General features: G+C 29.3%; 3 protein-coding genes across 4 annotated transcripts; all 3 read left to right on the forward strand.

Moving 5' to 3' along the window:
* Positions 1-3,468: 3,468 nt before the first annotated feature.
* On the forward strand, positions 3,469-6,684 carry LOC132950667 (uncharacterized). Its single transcript, XM_061022189.1, has 2 exons — positions 3,469-3,672; positions 5,499-6,684. The coding sequence occupies exons 1-2, from the start codon at positions 3,604-3,606 to the stop codon at positions 6,315-6,317; spliced, it is 888 nt and encodes a 295-aa protein (XP_060878172.1). The 5' UTR covers positions 3,469-3,603; the 3' UTR covers positions 6,318-6,684.
* A 1,933-nt stretch (positions 6,685-8,617) lies between these two features.
* LOC132950150 (uncharacterized) lies at positions 8,618-12,326 on the forward strand. Its single transcript, XM_061021396.1, has 3 exons — positions 8,618-8,665; positions 9,930-11,148; positions 11,374-12,326. Exons 1-3 carry the CDS (start codon positions 8,618-8,620, stop codon positions 12,324-12,326), a joined length of 2,220 nt encoding a protein of 739 aa, XP_060877379.1.
* Positions 12,327-13,005: 679 nt separating this feature from the next.
* Positions 13,006-17,072, forward strand: LOC132951103 (dual specificity protein phosphatase 8-like). Of its 2 annotated transcripts, none has more exons than XM_061022821.1 (2): positions 13,006-13,126; positions 15,612-17,072. In XM_061022821.1, the coding sequence occupies exons 1-2, from the start codon at positions 13,073-13,075 to the stop codon at positions 16,185-16,187; spliced, it is 630 nt and encodes a 209-aa protein (XP_060878804.1). In that variant the 5' UTR covers positions 13,006-13,072; the 3' UTR covers positions 16,188-17,072. The 2 variants fall into 2 exon arrangements, with proteins under 2 accessions (XP_060878804.1, XP_060878805.1); XM_061022822.1 differs by lacking the exon at positions 13,006-13,126 and adding an exon at positions 13,186-13,312.
* Positions 17,073-22,125: the final 5,053 nt, after the last annotated feature.

The following is a 22,125-nucleotide window of genomic DNA, read 5'->3' on the forward strand; positions in this document are numbered from 1 at the left end:
TAAAATATTGTTAGGAAACGTAATATTTTATTTCGGGGATATATTATAATATATAATGTAAAGGTATTAAGCAAAAAATATTATTGTTAATGTTTGATATAAATATTAAAAAATAAGAAATAATTAAATAAATTATTTATTTTGTTTGTATGATTTTTTTATATTTTTAAGTGAACAAATATGGTGGTGTGGGGGCATCGCCACCACGGGTTTCTTTTCATGTAATGTCAGGTGGAGGCTACAGCCCCCCCCAACATTTCAGCCCTAGTTGCGCACTTACGCCACTGATTCGGGCTTTGGTGATCTGTTTGCAATCAGGGTAACCGTGAAGGTAGGTAAAAGAAAAACAAATACAAATAATGAATCCACAACTATCCACAATCCGATTGAGAACGTATAAGTTATACATATATACGGTAACTATAACAGAAGTTTATGGATAACCGAGGTTTTATTGAAGTTATAATTGAGAACTTAATGAGTTATAGGTAACTGAAATTATAAAAATATCAAAAAACAGTATTTAAATATCAAAATTACGTTTGTGCAACTGACAACATTTTCATCGAAACCGTCAATTATTAGTTATATTTTGTTCTTTGAGCTTTGTGCAACAGGCCATAATATTATAACGTATACGGTATTGTTGTGAGCTTTGATCCGGTAGTCGGCACAACTGTAATAAATAGGTACTAACTTATATTGAATAATAAAAAAAACATTACGTCCTATTGAAATGTATGTATGTATAATATATATATAATATTGTCTAATTTATAAGTAAATACACCTTCATAATATTTACGGTCAGTTCTTACATCATTGTTAATTGTTTATACTGTGACAAACATGAAATTTGAACTCACAATTATTATTATTGCATCGGACCGTATAATGTTGCATTACTTAACGATAAACGCAACGCTCATCGATATCTTATTGTTACACATCATTATGAACATAATTTATGTTAACACGTCTACGACTGTTGACTCTATGCCAAACGATCAAGGTCTGTAGATAAAATATATGACCAAACACAACAAATATCATCTCTAAAAAAAGTTAACGTATTGGTAAATCGACGATAAACATAATTTCTTTTTAATTTGAACATTGCAGTTGATGGTAGGGCTGTCCGATTATTTTTTTTTACCACTCGATTATTAACTTCACGTTTTAATCGGATAATTTGGCGATTGGTCGCATTTCATAAAAACTAAAAAATAATTGATAAAAAAAAATAATCATCGTAACAATCGATTAATCGAAATAATCAAACAGCCCTATAGTGAATGGCATAAATGCACAATAATCGTTGAACAACGCGTTTTCGTGCATGCTATCTTTTTGAAAAAAAACCGTACAGACTACACGATACCCAATACAGTAGCCAAATGTTTGCATGATTTTAACCACATATAAATACAATATTCAAAACAGTACATATTTACATTTTAACGTATGATTCCTGCAGGTTTCTTCCTGAATTTCACCTAGATACCTATTTTTGTTTGTATACTATTTTTCATACAACAATCATTATTTATACAGACGTTAGGAGTTAAAGAGTGTTAGTTAAAAAAAAATCACCCAGTTCACTATTAGTACATTATGACTGTATCATAATTCATAAATGATGGTACATAAAATATGAAATACAAAATGTTATATAGGTTAATTTATTGATTAATATAATACTATTGAGACAATACTGTACCAACAAGCATTGCACGTTTATTGAAGAAAAGTCTTGTTTATTTTTGTATGATATAGTTATACCTATGTTAAAATTATTTTCTTGTATGTCTGAATAGTTTAGATGATAAATCATCAAAATTATAAAATAGCAATAAGTTTATTACACTATTACGTATGGTCTTTGTTTTTTACATCATGAAAAGACAACGTCTTCGTATATTGTTATATATATATTCATATTAATATTATATATATATTTTTTTCAAATGCTCTATGTCTACAAAATAATCGTATTAAACATTTGAGTCTGTGGTGACGCACATGAAAACTATTATAAGTAAGTACCTATTAAAATATCAAACTTAGGAGAATTTACTAATTTAAAATGTCGGGGTAATTTGTATTTTATTAACCATAATTGGATATCAGTTGGTATTTTATTCGTGGCATACAACCTCACACAGTCCCACTTAAAATAAATCAAACGTTTGATAATTTGTTTTTAAAATATTATATTACATTCTTTATACATTATACATAATAGTTATTAGTTTATGGTCCAAGTACCAATGTGAAATATCAGGAAAATAAGGATGTATTATAAACTATTATATATTATACTATTACACATTATGGATATTATAACCTACCATATTTTTTATGATTTTCACGATTTTCATAAGGCATAATATTCTGATAATTTTCGTACTTAAAAATCAATTCTTTGATTATAATATTATATTGTCCAGATCATTATTATATAAATAAAGTACTAGGTATCAGACAAATACAAACTGGTAGTTAGGCTATTTCACACGTGTTTACTATAATACCTAATGTTTTGATATTATAGACTACATTTTATTATAAAATTATAATTCAGGTAATAGGTATTAATAAAATAAAAGGAAAATAATTGAATTGCAACAAATACAAATTTCGAAGAAGAAAGGACAGATTTTAATACATTTTCAATGATATGCTTTTGGGTCCATGCATTAGGTATTGCCTATATTGGGTCCGAGTTCTGTTTATTTAAACAAAATGCTTAAAACTATTCTTGATAGTACTGCACTAGTGCAGTCTGATACGTAAATGCATTTATTCAATATTGCGGAAATTGGATAATATATGTATTAAACATTTATTGAATAGATAATATGTTCATAAAGTGAAAGTCGAAACTTAATATTTTTACATTACATTAGGTAAACCAAACTTTTTTCGGAATTCCAAAGATCATGTTATATGTGACTCAAATTGTATATAATACCTATAAACTAAAATTAAACAAATATTTTAAAACAATTAAATAAGTTTAATGGTTTTTTTTTTCTAATTTGTTGAGGTTTAAAATATTGAACTCTAAAATGAAATATTATTTTTATTTCAATAAAAATAACTAAAAATAATATGATATATATAATGAATATAGTAGCTACCTATACGTCCTACATATTATAAATATCATCTAATATACATTTAAGGTTTATTCATGAGGTCTATGACTATTTTAGGAAGTAGGCTGTTCCTAAAACAAACTTGTACCTATTCACTATGACTTAATAAAGGTCTTTAATATTAATAGGACGGATACAAAACAAAAAACATTATTCCTGGTATGGTTCTATCGTTATTATAAAAATAAAAAATAATATTAATTTGTCACGTTTTAATGTTTTGCGTTTTACAAATTGAGTATTGTTTTACTCACCACCCATAATAAGTAGGTACATTTTTCTAAGACTAAATTATATACAAATGTTACTCATATAAAGATGATTGTATTATTATAGTATGTATGCATTGTATCTCTTTCATTTGGTACAGGTAGAGTTCAAAGTGCTAAAATATAATTAATTTAACTGTTGCGGAATTACGCAGTGCTCACAATCTTAAAATATGTATTTTAAATTTACGATGTTTTGGTTTATGTTAAATATATTTTTAATGATTTCCGCTATTTCCCAGGTAAGTAATTGATAATAATAAGTTCTTGCATTAGTTAAACATTAATAATCGGAAAAGTGTTTTTTCCTATTAAATAATTCTTAAATATAAACCAGATTAAATTATTTAATGATCTATAAAAACAAACAAGTTTGAGGTAGTATTTCGATAAGAGTCATTTATTAATTAGATTATAAATCCAATATAAAAAATGAGGTTGAGTAAAAAACTCCTGAAATAATATTATTTTATTTTTATTCGCGTTTGCGTTTGAAGTACCTAAGAATGTTAACAAAAATATTCAGCATAAACAAGAAAATTGTCAAATCATTATGAAGTTAAAAATGCAGTCAGTTTTCAATTTTAAACATTAAAGATTGAATATGTAATACATTGTCTCCGTCTCACAAACGTACAACAAAGCAAATTTCTACTCAGCTGTTCCAATTTTGCTGTGTTAGCTTTAATTTACAGCAAATTAATACCTATTATCAAATTTCAAGGCAAAACATCATATTATGCTTTCTGTCGTTGGGTATTTAGGACGTTTTATATTTTTAAACTAATTAAGTGTATGTAAAAATACTAATAACTGATTTAAAAAATATAATATTGTAAAAAAACCTACGAAAAAAACACAGATATTTTTCCCCTCTAATTATAATAATAAGTCAATTAACTCTATTACAGCTAATAACACTACATTTTCTTGAATTTGCTTAAATAAGACTACTGCACAAAAAGTAAAAACCACCCTGGTTTTTCATTAAAATTGAGGATTTTTATTACATTTCATAACAACCAAACAATAGCCAAAATTAGAACATAAAAATTGTTATAATAATAAATTGATATTACTAATTTTATTATTATTTAATAAAAAAAATATTCAGTGTAGATACCTACAGGGTACATACTATAATATATTATAAATATTCGATAAAAGTAACTAAAACAAACATTGAGTATTGACTGTACAATTTTATATTTAAATATATATTTTGTGATAGGTATATTATTAACTTTGTAATATATTTATGATTTATGTATGCATATGATAAAAATTATAACTACTTATAAGTATATAATATCTTAATATTTTAATATTTTATTTTTATGATATATTTATATTGTTATTATAGTAATTTATTTTACTATTAGGAATTCGGTAACCGTTATATGGTATAGGTAGTTAGCCTAAAAAATAATTTAAATATTTAGAAAATGTCATTGGGTTAGTGAATTACAATAATATACCTAAGTAAAAGTTTAAATATAATTTTGAATTACAAAAAAATAACTAAAATACCTATTCTTCGTTCATACATTTAATTTCATACAAATTTGAACTTCAAATGTCTCTAATAAAATATCGTGCCTATGTACATACCTATCTTTAATATTTTTAAATAGCCGTAATAGCAACTTTATGTGGAACTTTGTATTACATTTTCAAGCTTTTTGATCCTGCAACAAATTGTTTATAGACATAATAATATGTCGATAAAAACTAAAAACAAATCGAAAATGTCAAATGTCTTAAAATACCTAGCTCAAAAGCAATCAAAATATTTTGTTTTATTGATTTAATTTTAAATATCTTGGTATTTTTGAATTACCTACATATAATAAATATGAAAATCGATGTTAACTGTTTTTGTGTGAAAAATCCCGTTTTTAGTAGAAAACACCCTCAAAGTTTAAGATCGAAGACTTTTTTCTACTATCGTAATACAAACTTAACTTAAAAAAGCACACCCACCATTCATTATGTAAAATAATTAGGTACATTCTCCATTTAGGTATAATCTTAAATAATAAATTTCATTGTTATTTACATTTTTAAGGTTCGTGGATCAAATAAAAATTCAACAAAAATTTCACATAGTCTTCACAAAGCGAAAAACGAACCAAGTGTATTGATCCTACAGGATGGTAAGGGTAATACGTACAAGTATATTTACCCAAATGATATGGACCAATTTTCTAAGATGAGTACTCTCGGTAATAAAAATTCTTCTACGGTGATACACTTACCACCGGGAATATTGAAATCCGAAAACGCTTCTTGTGATACAAGTGATAGTCCTGTAGATCATTCGTACGTAAGGATAGTAAATTCTACAAATTCTGAGGGACCACGGACCACTAACCCAAAAAACGCAATCACTGAACATAAACAATCTTTACCTGGCTCTAAGGTTGATCCTATAGTGGCTTTTGTAATGCCAAAGCTCCCAGGAGGAGAACCGTGTGAAGAAGAAAATACTGCCGCTTCGATAAATGAAAACGAATCAACTGAGACTACCACTATAAAAGATTGTAAGACAGAAAAAGAAGAGGATGGGAATGATGCAGATGACAGTACAGTCATCAAATCAACGTATGGTAATAATTATCCGAAAGATGATTCAAATAATGCCCAAATTTTATCTCAAATAAATAATGTAAAATACCGCGAGAGCTCAAACAATCAACAGAATTCGCAAAAATCGTGTGACGCCCGTAACGGCTTAATATTATTGGTCGAAAATGATATTAAATTAAAACTTTTTTTAAATTCTAACGGAATATTGGATAAGTTGTCTCTGGTGAACAGTAGCAAAAATTCAACGATAAAATCAATGAACGAACTTTCCTCCGAAGATGACGTCACATCTGAATAGGTGTCGGAGAATGATAAAATATTTTATTAAAACGCTGATAGTAGCAAACTTGCATTACGTATTATCATTTTAAGTGTAACAAAGAATCTTAGATCAAAATGTAGACTTACGTTCAAAAATTAATAACAAAAAAAGTATTATGTATCGATAAAATATATTGTACCTATATATATATGTGTAATATAATATTAAGAATTATTTGAATGTAAAATGTTGTAGTCGGTATATTATATATTTATGGGTATTTTTTAGAATCAATAAAATATTATAATAATATATTATTTAATTTTGTATTGCGTAATGAGTTATCACTTCGTATACGTAGTACGTATATTGTTTAAGATTGTTCCAAAGTAAAAAAAAATATTTAAATACATAAACTGTTTAGTGCCTATATTTATTATAAATTCAGTCTCGGTGTTCAGCCCGAGTGGTCGTTATCTGAGGCCCGTGAATTAATGTCAGGGATAATATTAATATTATGTACTTTTATTATATTTTTTCAAAGGTAAATTTTTACGCGTGTACAACAATGAAACGTTATAGCTATCGAAACGGTAAAATAATTGTTTTTAAACTCACAGAGAATTACATTATTTAAAATATAACCAAATATAAGTGAAGTAAAAACGGTCAAATATTTCATACAAAATATTACTTATAAAATTAAATCTTAATTTGTCATTTAAAAATAAAAATTGTACTTTTGTTTAAAAATTTAAAATTCTATTGGGTAAATGTATTATAAATTTATAATAATAAAAGCAGGTAATTCGGTATGTTGCTCTAGTGCTCTACTATATCGAAGTTTTCATCAGTCGTTATTGAATAGGTCGCTGCAATAATGGATGTGCTAACCTTAAACGAAAACAACAATATTCTGAGCAGATACGGCGACCTAAACCCAACCTATAACCTAAGATATCTAATATTATATCTACCTAAAAAATATAAATATCTCTAAAAGAGCCAAAATATTTTTAAATTATTTTATCTCTAGAAAATGTTAGCATTAATATTTGGTGAAAACTTCAAATATATAAAATAACAAAATCAAATCGATTTTGTCAAAAACTGTTATTGCAAAAATATTCCAGTTTTCTGTAATTTTTTTTCAATTATTCCGAAAAGTACCTACACATGACGTTTGACTCCCATTCCAAGTGGCAACTAAATCCAATTGTCTGCCAGAAACCACCCTCAAAGTGGAAGAATAAGGAAGATTAAACCATTTGTATAAAAATAATAGTATACTGATCCAATTGGTGATGAGTGATGATAGACACAAAAATAAGTAATTCAATTCTGCTCAGAATTGAAAATGTCTAACAAGGACATGACAAACCAAATAATTATACGGTCAAACACAGGATATAAAATAAAAAATGTATAAAAATTATGTATTTTATTCGTAACTAGTCCTTGATTTTTTTATTTAAAAAATCAGTTATATCATTCGATACTCGTTTATCGTTGTAATAACCATTTTTGTAATAACTCATTATTTACTCAATAAAAAAAAAAAACTATGAAACTATAATATATTATTGATTGTGTTGTAAATTTGTGATAAATAACTGAAATTAATATTTTACGTCGAAATATCATACAATAACAAAGTTTTCGTAACGCACATAATTTTATCGGTGATCAATGAAAATACAAAATATAAGAAATACGTATATTTATGAGATTTATTTTGATAACTGTACAGAAGACAAAATTCGATTGTCGTAATATTTAGCAGCGAACGAGATAATATTATGTCATATATAATTTATTATATTCTATAGACACATAAGACACGCACTCACGTGCGATATATATGGACGCTATATTTACACAAAGTGTATAATACACGTTATTTTGTGAAAGCGCTTTCATCGACAATAATAAAAATGCAAAAAAATGTAAATCAAGTAGTATTATCATTATGGTTGACGCGTTTAAAACCGAACTATTGCGGCCAATATACATACAATCTATGTATTACATATGAAACATAATATACATTATATAAATATATATATATGTATGCAGCATGTCTTCGTATCGGTTAAGGAAGCGTTTATATAGAAACACGTAATTGATTGTACATAATATGGCGCTTCGCTTTGACAAGATATAAAATGCACGTAAACTGTGTCCACTATGAACAGACTTTATAGGATATCCATGTACAATAGTAGTTCTAAGAACAGTACAAAAAGACAGCGCACACTTCAGTGAATTGTGTTATGATATTGAGTCTGAGCAGTTATTTGAAGTTTTGAAATAACATATTGAACTTCAACGAAATCATGATATTTCACTTGATACTACTGACGACCACGTCATTATTTTCGCAAGTAAGTATACAACTATGTCTTATATATTTATTTTGTACAAAACATATTGTGTAGGTACAATGGACAATGGTAGCAGGTAAGTACTGTACATCTATAAAGTCATATATCGAACTCATCATTACAAATAGCCCAAATAGATATCCTTAAGATGAGATACTAATTTACAAGTGTTTGATAATATTATTTTCACGTACTACTGTACTTAATTTCTTAATAGTAGTAAAACTATATAATATGATTAAATATCGTATGTTCAAAAGTTCTTATTTCGGCTATAAGGGTTACATTTTATAAAAAGTTATAATAATTGATTAATATTACATTATAATCTAATAAAAAAGTCAGTATAGAGTTGTTCGCAGTTATTTAAAATAAGCAAACTCTACATTCATTAATTTGTTTAAATACCTACTTAAAATAAAATAATATAACTATTGGTTAGTTTTTAATTAAAAATGGGTAACCCTTAATGTCAATTATTTGATAATAATGCTTACTGTTTAGGTATAATGTATTACATCTCATGGAATAATTAATTTGTATATTAATTTTCTGAAACCTGAGTTGAGTTACTTGGTACCTGGGTAAATATATTAACTTTTGATTATTAAATAATCATAGATTAGGTATATAAGTTTTAATATTTGTTCTAAATGTTAAACTATCAATAATAAGTAATAAATATAATACAATCATAATTTAAAACCATAAAATCAATTTTTCAAAAAAATATTGTTTATTTCAAAAATAAGCTAACATTTGTCTCGAGTATTTTTCAAATATTTCAATATTTATCATAATTATTCTCAGATTTAGCTATAAAACTTATGCGTAAAATAATGATTAACATATAATTGAATCAACCATTATGACTCACATAATAATTTTGATACTTTGAATTTTTAGCCTATAGTTATTTAACTTCTAATGTAGTTATGTGACACATACATTGACTATGCATACGGGCATTAGAAAAATAAAAAAATCTCGGTTATTGTTGATGTAGATTTTTACTTTTAACAACATATAACTTTTTCAAATATATATTACAATTTAAGGTATATAGAATACTACCTGTAAACGTTTTAGGGAAAATAATGAAATATGAATAGCACAATTTAATGTATTTTGCATAACATGTGGTCGAAACAGTCGAAATGAGCAGACGGCATTAACATAGATAGACATTGCACAGTTTTTACCTTTCAATAATACCTAACGGTAATATCATGATTTTAAAGCATACTTCAATTTTACATTTCAGGTGAAATGCAGAACTTACGTTCCGGAAAAAGATTTCGTGGATCATAATCTAAATCGTCGACAGACAAACAATCTTACGCACAATCCTACGTACAATCCTGCAGAACTGCGACAAATAATATTCGAAAATATTATGAAAGGCGATCGTTCACCAATAATATTTACAGACAAAGGGCCAGTAACAATTAACTACAGAGGTATTCACAGGGGTCCGGGACAACCACCGGATGGATTTAAAAACTCCTATCCAATAGTAATGACGTCTCAAGGTGAGGTTACGGTGAACTACGACGATAGTCAGGATGACGCAGAGCCGCCGAACAACCAGGACATTTGCCAGCTGACCAACACCATGGTCGAGCTTCCGAGTGGTATAGTTCTGCCATATATAAAATTCAAGACCATCAGTCCTTATCTGCTAGCTGAAGACCAAAAGTCGGATATCCGAGTTGTACTTGACAACAAAAACATGACGTACAAACAGTTCCAAGAAACTTTGCGGTATTACGGTTGCGGTGATCTAGAGGACTCGCCGCGACCGTCGGAAATCAGCTCTAGCGACCACGTCACGTTGGCCAACGGTACGCTGAAAGCGGAAATGGACGACTACCGGAACATAGTGAGCAGCATAACTTCCGGATCGGAAACGTTAATGGTGCCCAACGTCGTTAGCGGAAAGTATTCGCTGTACCGTTCTCTCATAGCGGACGAATTGCCGGAGCTGATAGGTTCGGCATTTGTCATCACGCACGAGGGAATCGTAGTGCCGTTTTCGTTGTACTACGCCGTGGACAGAGAACATTTCCAAAGGCCGCCGACGGCTGCGGTTGTTCCCTGCAAGGTTCGGCAGATCAAATGGCGCGACGGCAAACTAGTGGACGTGCAGACAGTGAGACACGTGATCGACGCCTTAAGGACCCCGACGATGATCAGCTTCGTTTTCCCGAATGGGAAACGCATGCCGTTCGTCCGGTGTAGCGTGAAAGAGCCGACCGAATCTTACGACTACGATCCGGAAAAAGTGATGGTGGATGTGGGCCAGTGCAAAGACGTTCTGTTGTCACATTTCAACGATATCCTTAAGGCTGTGCGTATTCCTGACGACGACTGTAAGAACAAACGGTTTAATCCTCCTACAGTGTTCGCGTTGGATCCAAAGTGTCTGAATACGACTGATATTTATAATGTGACGGACCCCGTAAATCCCCAAACTAATAATAGTTGCGCGAATATTTTAAAAGCTAACACCGAATGCAATTACAAAGAATTTATAAAAATTAACGAAACAAACCGTATGATTGACACTAAAAATACGCCAACTGACGATTCAAAAAATCCACTGTGTTCGAATGAATCGACAAAAAATCAAACTGTAACTGGATGTAACGAAAACCCTACGACGAATAATAATAAAAACCAAACAGATACTGTAATTACAACTATAGTTACCCAGAACAACACAGAACTTATGAATACCACTACCAACCCTAGTACATGTGAAAAAATGGACAACATAACTACTATAGAGTCCAAAAATAATGCTACTGAAAACCCAGACTGTGGAGAAATATATATTAAAAATCAACAAAATAGTTCTAATCCAAACCTTACGTCAAAAAATACGACCGCTTCAAATACTACCACTACTAGCAATCCTAATCAGGCGACAATGACTTCAAATCACCAAAATTCTTCTAATCCAGTGATTGGAGGCAATACAATCCCTATAACGACGGCAGGCAATAATAACCAAACTGAAACTAAGAACACGACTATTATAAGTGCTCCGAGTATTACTCAAAATACAACTGATTCGAATAATACTAATACAGACAAAATATATGAACCTAATGACACCAGCAACAATACCGTAACTACCGAAACTAGTAATAATACTACTACTGATCCAAACCATAATGCAGTAGTAACGGAGAATCGTCAAAACGGTTCTAATCCAGTGAATAGAACTAACGAGATACCAGCAGTAACCAATACCAACCATTACCAAAATCCAACAGAAACTATTAACACAACAGCAAGTACGTCGAATTACACGGAAAATACGAAGGTCGGGTCAAATGCGGGCGGAAAAGACAATGATAGCGGAAGTAATGAAACCCCCAGTGTCAACAATACCGCAGAAACGATACAAACTTCCGGCGCGACCAGAGCATCCGACGCTGCAGATGATGTCGAACCTATGGAAAATGGCGAAAAAATTCCCGAAACGAATACTGGAATCAATGATGAAACGTCAAATGACGCATTGAACATTACAACGACTGGGAAGACGGAAACCAATCAACCCACTCCAATCTATACTGAAACCATTAAAAGTCCTAATAACAATTCCGTGACGAATAACGCTACGAAAATCATAAACATAATCGTGTACTGACTCCTATTCAGGCGAATAATACGAACAATTATAAATTATATGCTAATACAGTACCTAATACGACGCAACCGTCGCAAATAACGATCATTAAAATATTATAAATTTATGATTTCATTTCGGATATTAACGGTCAAATTATTGTATCTAATAATATTATTATGTATTTTTTCTATTTTCTCCATTTAGACCCTGCAGTTGTCCGTTTACCAAATCCCTGAGTCCTGACTTAATAACGCACTAAATACACTTTTGCATATTCCACTAATAATATTATAATAATGCAGGTATCCCTATATCTGTCGTGTACTCGTGTGCAATAATAGTAATAACTAAATTATATACATCTACCACGTTTAATCTAGTAATATTAGTACCTATAGTTGTAATGATATTTTGTGATTAAGTTATTATAATTGGCATGTACCTGAAGTAAAATAAATTATATTATTTCGTTTATTATATACCTACTATTTCTATTGCAGTGTTTATGAGAGTATGAGACACGAAAAAGGTATACCCAAAACAAGGAAATCTCTACGAAGGTTATTGACGTTTGACATACCTATGCGTATAACGTTTACGCGAGCCTTCGTTGAATATTTTATAAACATTACACTTTTTTTTAATTAAAAAAGGTGTTAACTTCAGGTGGCCAACAAACGTTTTATACTGACGAAATTAATAATATGTATAGTTGACGTTTGAATACCCTGTTGGATCACGGATGTGACATGACGTGATTAATCATGAAAGTGTACATGATGTTCGCACTCTGCTCCCTGATGATGACTTGTTTGCCCGTGAGTACCTACCTACTACATTATAATATTATGCAAGGCTGGGCATTAACGAGTTAAAAAGTTAATTTTATTTTAACATTTTAACTTAACTAGTTACTTTTGGCTTTTCATTAACTTAACTGTTAACTTACTAAATTTCTTTCTTAATTAACGTGAAATTAACGAGTTAATTTTTCATTTTAAGAAGTAAGTTAAGTTAATTTATTTTGTTTTTAATTTTATAATATTTCACTATTTCAGTCTATTTTGTTTTCATGTCAAAAAATATGTATCGTAAATTGTTTAAAGTTAAAAATGTATATCATTCAAATCTAACTTGTATGGAAATACTGTATGAAGTATAAACACTATATCCTATAATTTAGTTTTGGGTTAAAAAAAAATTAAGTACGCTAGCGTTGTATAAACAAATCAACTTTTTTTTTAACTTAATAAAAAGTTAACAAAAAGTGTGTATTAACTTTTAACTTAACTGAGTTAACCTATAGTTCAATTAACTTTTAACTTTTTGTTATTGGTGCATATTAACTTAACTAAACTGAGTTAAAAAAAATCATTTACTTGCTCAGCCTTGATATTATGTATAAGGTTCGGATGTTCGAATGACTTTTGAAATTTTTTAGATTATCATAGACGATGCTTGCCTAGCTTAAAATGTGTTTCAGTAATTAATAAGAGGCTATGTAACTGATTTAATTTTGCATTTTTTGTGTTTTTTTTTTTGGTTTTTAGGTAATTTATATGATTTTTAAGGTAATTTTTTAATATAATTTTTAGGGTATTTTTACATTATTTTAACAGTTAAGAGAAAAATTATGAGTTAATTATTTGTTATTATGACATTATTATATTTTTATATTTTCCACAAATCGAAAAAAAATCACAGTTTTACGTTTATAAACTATAATTTTTAATTTTTAATTTTAAAATCAATAAATATAATTTTGCTGACTCAAACAGTTTTATGAGTGATTTTTTAGCAGTATTTAGGTTATTAACATTTAACAATTAAAAGTGTATTTTTGTGGTTTTTATGTCATAAATGCATATTTCTTAGGAAATGTTTATAGGTTTTTTAGGGCATCAACCTCCGGGCCCTAATTATGAATAAACATATTAGCGTAGCCATTAGTTTCCAACCAATTCGATAAAAACGACACCTGCCGTGTGCAGTATTGCTTAGAATAGACATAGATTTTTTTAAAAAATTTTATAATGACAGTACCACGAAATAAAATTTTATATTTGTTTTACAAGCCATTCGTTAAGCTAAATGTTTATACACTGTATAGACATAAGCAAGGTGGGTAGTATGATACCTAGTACATAATCTAGTATCTACATGTATAACAATATAATGTAGGTCAAATAACTGTTGTCTTATATATATAAGAGTATAATATTATATTGAAATGTGGTGAACTGTTATACACAACAGTTATTACATATTAAAATACAAATAAGTACTAATGAGAAACGAAAATGTGATACTTCAATACTTGTAGTTATTTTATTGTACCTACACTCGCACAATATTATCATAATCAACATTTAGGGTCTGGCGGCTTAGTGCTAGCCGCTACTCGCTAAATATATACTTTATATTATTATTAATTAGGCAGGTATACTGCTATGAACTTTCTGGTTTCAATTTAAATTATTAAAACTCATTTAAAACGACACCTGCACAGTGCGATCGTAACGATTCTCGACTACTTTCCAACAATAATTCAATGATAAGAATATAGTATGGGTATAATAATATCGGTTGTTACACCAAGATGATTCATTGTTTCAAAGTCCACTTCCTGTGCCAATGTACCATACACGCGTTGACCGGCTGTAAACATTGAAAATCCATATAGTATAATATATTCATGTTATATTATGTAATGCATTTTAGTGGGAAGTGTACAGTCACCTCCAAATTGGTCGAAAATAAAATTATAATACACTATAATATCAGCTACCTATTGTTAATTTTAAAATTTAATTATTAGGTTTTTGTTTTTAGTATGGTCAAATCCAGTAAAAAGTAATTTAATAAGTAGATAATAGTTCAAATTTAAAATTTTGCGTTCAAAATCTACATATTTTTGCAAAATATTTAAAATATTTAAACAGTTGCTATAGAATAAATCGTAGAAACTAACAAAACGTTTACGAAATGCAGTATATATTATATTCATATTAACAAATGACCTATACATGTATTATATACCAGAATATAATAATATTATATTCATCAATTATATCCGTTCAAACCTACTTGAATTTGCAATTACTATACATGCTATAGGTATTAGGTAATATTTTAGAAATGTAAAAATAATTAATACATTTAATTAGGTACCTATATGGGACATAATTACGGGATCGAATGTTTACACATTGATAAATTTTTTCTCTTAATATATAACTTAAAAAACGGTCGGTAGACTTAGGGTTTAATGACATTTTTTCTCCTTCTCGGACGACGTTGCAGCGCCGGTGTGACTGTTGCATGGACACTGTGCTCAAGTCGTTTTTCCAGATGTTCAACCCCAGCGTGGAAGCTGGTCCTGGACGGTTGGTTAGCCGACACCGGTACAAGGACGGCTTCATGCCCGACTATCCTTTGGAGGTTATCGGTCACGACGGCAAATGGGTCAAGCCACCCGATGACAATGACGATGGAAGCGTGCCGACGGCCGACTACGTGGACGAAGGTACAGGTAATGGTGCAAGTTCAGGAGGCGGTACAAGTAGTGGTGGCGGTGCAAGTTCGGAAGGTGGCGCAGGTGGTACGAATAGCGATAATGGTAGCGGCCGACCGGGATACTCCATCCGGCAACAGAAGATTGACGCAGCTGTCGGTGCAACTTCAAGTTCCGGTCCAGGGATACGGCCCGACGACCATCGGCCCTTTTCGGATTTCATCGTCAGCCTGCTGAAAACAGTTCAGCTGACGCCTCTTGCGACGCTCAGAAAGTCAAAAGGCAAACCATCTGACGCAGTCTCGGCCACGAAGACGACTGTGCATCAGCCGCAACACGACGGCGGCATCTCGAAACCGTGGTAGCAATATACTTAGCGGCGGGTGCAGTGAGGGGCAAACCATTTTAGACTTAGTTTTTCAAACCTTTCTTCGAGTGCCTATAACATATAGTTACTATTATTTTAATCACGTGCGGGTCATGAAAGTTTACGAAAAAATGTACACATCTCCGCAAAGTTATACCTATACTCATGATTTTTAATTACCTATATATAATATTTAAAATGTATTTATCTATGCCCTGCTCAACTTTCTTCAGTTTTCATGTGTTATTTAACGTTTTATTTTATTATCAAACACATATCACATACCTATTATATTTATATACAATGGTATTGTGTATACCTATTGGTAGTTAAAAAGTCACATTTTGAACAACAGCTAACAGGTAAATTATTATTTCGTTGTAGTCGATTTACAACACGAATGAAACTTCAATTAGGCCTTATCTTACGTTTTAACATTATATTCAAGTTCCAACTCCGAGATTGGTTCATAATATGTATATTGTGTACAATATATTATTTATACAAGAACGCTACTTGCGTTTATTTATTTTTTTTCGGCTCCAAGGTCTAGACGAAAGTATATATGGATATTGTAATGGACAAGTCGTGCTGATTCGCACGGACTATACTGGCGCGTTTACTATATTATATTATTGTTTATGTTGAAATGTTCGAGAGAAAAAACAATCAACATCCCGATGTTTGTTCGATACGTCATTGTGTCATAATATACTATATTATATTAAACCACGATGCACATTTAATTTAAGTCAGTTTATTATTATTATAATTGTAAGCCGATGTATGTATAGTTGTCACCTTGTTGTTATTATACATATTATAGTTGTATCTTGTATTATATTATATTATTATGGTTACGGTTTTTTTTATACAAACCTGGTTTGTCACGCCATTATTTAATAGGTAAGTACTTCAAATTATTTACAATTGTAATAATATATTTCGTTTACACTACTACCGTACTCGTATTACCTTACCGTTTTAAAATAAAACATAATCAAGTGGTGACCCGAATTGAAGTATTCGTTTGTATTTTTGAACTTTTCTGGCATCTATCTTTTCAAATGTTAATTACTTCTAACTATACGTAATACCAACTTTCCATACTTTTAAATGAATAACTCGTAATATAGAGTAAACGGGTTTTTAAATATCTCCTTACTCTGCGATATCATACAGAAAACACTCTGAGGCTTTTCAGCATATGGTTTTCGGCTTTTCGCTTGTTATAAATTTAAAATAATATTGCAAACAGTTGAGTCGTGATAATATAGTACTTAATTAAAGGTTGCTACAGTAATATATTAGAGGTATAATATGGAGGCGGACAGATGATAAAAACCATAACCTGAGAACAGTGGTGTAACAGTGGTGATGTTATGGTACAAGTTTTTATTGAGGCTGTTTATACCAATATTTTACCTCTTATACCGCTTTTGTTGTGAATAGGTAATTATAGTTAAAAATAGAATACATATTGAGCAACAAAAATATAATAAAATATAATGAATTTACCAATAATTACATAACATCCTAACCAAACATTAAGTGTAAGAGAAGCATCTTATGATTTTAAAACAGATTGAATAAAGTTACTTTTATATGTATCTAAGCTAAATTTGTTTTGTTAATTTAAAAAAAATAAATAAATTTGTAGCATTTTAAATACATTTTACATTTTTTTCGTCAAAGACAAATTCACTAATTTTATGAAATTAAAATTAGGAGCGCAATATAACAAGGCATCTAGCGAACAATGATTTCTTTTAAAATTTAAATACAGTCTATCATAACAATATAACATTATAACAAGCAATTTTAGTGTCTAAAATTAAAAAATATGCAAAATAGATCATATATCCAACATGATTTAAATCGAGGACATTACTATATATATATAGAATTGTAAGCCTTTTGTAAAAGGACGCTGAAAAAAACATAGGTACCAATAAATTCTGACCCTAATAATTATTATACAATACATAACAATATGTAATGTACTCGTACAGTGTATAGTAGTGAACACGTATATAAAGGACAAATAATATTGATCATCGTAGCCAACCGGTAACATCATAAATTAAAAAAAATTATTATAAGTAAAACTCGTTGACTCGTTGGCTTTAATATGTTTATTATAATATCTATTATATTTTATTAAGAGTTATTGAGTTATGATGTACCTATAAGACTATAAGTATAAATAGTATTAATAAAATACCTAAGTATAATAATGACGTTCAAAGGTCCACACGCGACTAAATGGTGTGGTTATAAGACATTATTCATAAATTATATCGTATCATCAGCAGACTCTGAAAAAAAATTCAATTGATAAATTACATATTATTATTACAATAATTAATTAGCAAAATAAAATGAGTCATATTATAATGTAGTAGGTACATTAAAAATAAAAATGTATGTCTGTAACGGTATAACAAAACTGATTAGTTTATCGAACGATAAATTAGTGCAATAACGTAATAGTATTATAATAATTATCTACTACAGTTGATATTATGCAAAGGTATTTGTTAAGTAATCCTGTTTTCTCACAAAACAATACGTAGGGATTTTATAATAATATATTGTGGCAGAATGAGAAAAACTCCACGAATTGCGAAATTTGTATGACCCTTACTATATTTATAATGTTATGATATAGATTATTAGAGGAGCGTGTTAAATGAAATATTATATTAAATCGTTCATACAAATTTCCAAGTTATTTTTAAAAAAAATTTTTTTAACATACATGCCAAGAAACATTAATTAAAATAAACCATAATTTTATGTTGACGTATGTACCTAATATTAATTTGTACGATTATAACTTAAGACATATAGGTACACGTGGCTACCGGTGGTGGATAGGAGAAAAAATATTATCCATTAAAAACGTGCGAGATGATTAATTAATGATAATATTATAAATGCACATTATGATGACTATAAATTTAAATAAAATTTAAAGGTCTTAATCAAAATACTAATCGTTGTATGATTTAAAAATATTGACCAATGGATTAAAAATCAGTCATATTTTTTTACCCTTTGGCCTTATATGTAAAATATTAAATGAGTGTTTTTACATGACGTAGCCATGCATACGTCTACGCATATTAATATTATTTAACTAATTTGGTCGTAATATATTAATAAATACAATTTTCGTAAGAAAATTAAATTAGCATAATATTATATATACCTGTCCTACATACATTAAGTATATTGTTGACACGCCTATCCCACCCATCCAAATCCCTTCGTAAAAAAACTTGGTATCCACACAGTTGTCAGAAATCCCCCCCCCCAAAAAAAAAAAAAAATTCTCAAACGTAAATCGTGCGTGACTTACTATAAAAAATAAAAGTACAAAAAAAAATCAAAGATTCAGACTGTTTTTAATGGGTGGCTGCTCTGCTTAATGATGTGTCATGATATCGGATAAACAAATGATAAACAATGATATCAGAGTCGGGTAATTCAGTGATATGCACCTTTTACGTCGTCAAAAACAATGGTACATAATAATTAAATTTCACGGCGATGGGACTTCTTGCATTTGCATGTTTTTTGTGGTGGTTGTAGAATAAACGTACCTATTCTAAATGAAATATAAATTGTAAAGTGCTAAAGTAGAATACAAAATTGGGCTTATCCGATATTTGTGCATATCTTGTTATATTTTACAAAAAACAGCAAATTCGAAAATTAATGTTGAATAAAATGCTAACATTTCTTCTTAACAATTATTAGTATAATTTCTGCTTTATATCAATGCATATTGTACCAATATTCTATTGATGTAAGCCTGCACAACTGCACCTACCGTATTCCCTGTTTTAATCCCCTATAATTGTAGAGGACCGTTCAATTGTTTGGTAATTTTAATTGCATATTCACGTGCATATTACGAACATTTTTAATGCAATATGTTCCGAGCCTTGACGGCTAAATAATATTATAACACTTCTAATTTGTAATAAATAATAATAGTGCTAAGACTATACACTTATGAACATTTGTCATTTTGTAAAAATTAGACCATCGTTGGTGTTCCAACACCATCATCATAGTAAAATTATCGTACAAATGTATACCCAAATAGATAGATTGATAAAAAAAAAAACATTTATATGTATTTATTTTATAACCCAAATAATAATATTAAAATATACAATATATTATAAGTTGAACAAACGTATATTATATTTAAATATTAAAACTCTATCGCGTAGGCATTGCGTATATTGACCTCAATAGACGTCCATTGGTTATACCTAAGTGGCTAAGTATGTATATTGTATATACTGTGTGACCACAAAAACCGGGTACACTCTATAAACCAGTTACTTATATTTATCAAAACCTACATATTTATTATTTTTTTGAGGGATTGAATCAGGAATTGAATCTTTCGAATCATAAATTCCTATAACTTACAATTTTTTAACTTTTGTATTTTCCACATGCGCAACAATTTCACTTTTTCTTTGTACCCTGTTGTTGTGGACACACGGTATATTATGATCATGTATATATAATATTATATAAGGTACCTACACATTATCATAAATTTATACCTCTTATAGTTATTATTAATTATTTTAGATTGATAAACTTAACAAACTGATCAAAGGTCATTAGACTACAATACAACACATAAAAGAAACTCAATATAATAACGTTTCGTGTCTTACGTTGATATTTCCTCGATAACATCGGAAAAAAATATTGGTATAGGATCCTGCAGTTATATAATATACAATTTTAACGGATGGAAATAACAGATTATTTACGTCACTCGTTGAACTGTTAATTATTTTTAATTAATAACCTTATATAGTCCCGTTTATTAAGTTAGGTAGGTACTAAAGAAGATTTTAATTTTGAATAGCTTATTAATATTATAATATAGTCGAAATGCCAAAAGATGTTACCACCAAAAATTCAGTTTTACCAGATAGACAAAAATGTTAATAGGTAGTTTTGTTAACAATTCTCCAAAGGAACGTAAAATTTGATTTGTAAATCGTTAAACACGTACTTATTCATAAATTATTATGCAGTTAAAAGTGAGAAACGATTTTTTAATTTAATCATTATGCTTCAAAGTGAAGGAAGTTGAGGGTTACAGTATTTTACCCGAATTTAGTGGCGTATTTAGGGTGACCAAGGAGGCAATTGCCCCGGGAATCACTTTGGGGGGGGGGAGGCAGCAAATTTGTGTACTTATTTCGTATAAATTATAAATTAATATCATTGGACAATTTTGTCATTTTATATATAAATATTTATATTGATTTTAACCATGATTTTAATGCTAGAATGCCCAATGTGGCTTTTATCGATGTCTTTTTCAAGAAATATTAATTTTTAATATGTTTACTATTTTATAGATGGATAAAAATAAATTAATACATTTTACAATTTGCTTTGACTATTATGTTATCACAGGCACTCGATCACATGCGTTGTAAGATTATTTATGGGTGAGTAAAATTGCCAATATAAAAAACGAGAGTGGGGAAGGGGCATTAAAAACAAAATGTGCACCCAGGGCAGCAAAATCCTTAATACGCCATTGCCTGAATTGATATTTTAAATGGTGGTTAGGTACGTTATGAGATTTTTAGGGTTACATTAATTGTACATTATAAAACAATGGTGAGTTACAGTTAGGGTAACCTTAATTTACTGGAACCGTTTACAATGATTGTGAAATACGCTATGGCTTACATCAGTTGGCCATATTATGTTGCTGTTGTGAGCTACAGTATTCTTAAATTAAATCAGATTGAATTCAGCATTGAAATAATGATTTTAGGCTTAGGTGCATTACTTGGAAAAAATGTGTATTAAGTACTACTTACATGTGTAATGTGTTTAATCATTATCAGATTTCAATATGTTGAGGGTTACTTCAC

This window comes from Metopolophium dirhodum, chromosome 8 (assembly GCF_019925205.1).
Source record: "Metopolophium dirhodum isolate CAU chromosome 8, ASM1992520v1, whole genome shotgun sequence".
In the NCBI taxonomy this organism is placed as follows: Eukaryota; Metazoa; Arthropoda; class Insecta; order Hemiptera; family Aphididae; genus Metopolophium; species Metopolophium dirhodum.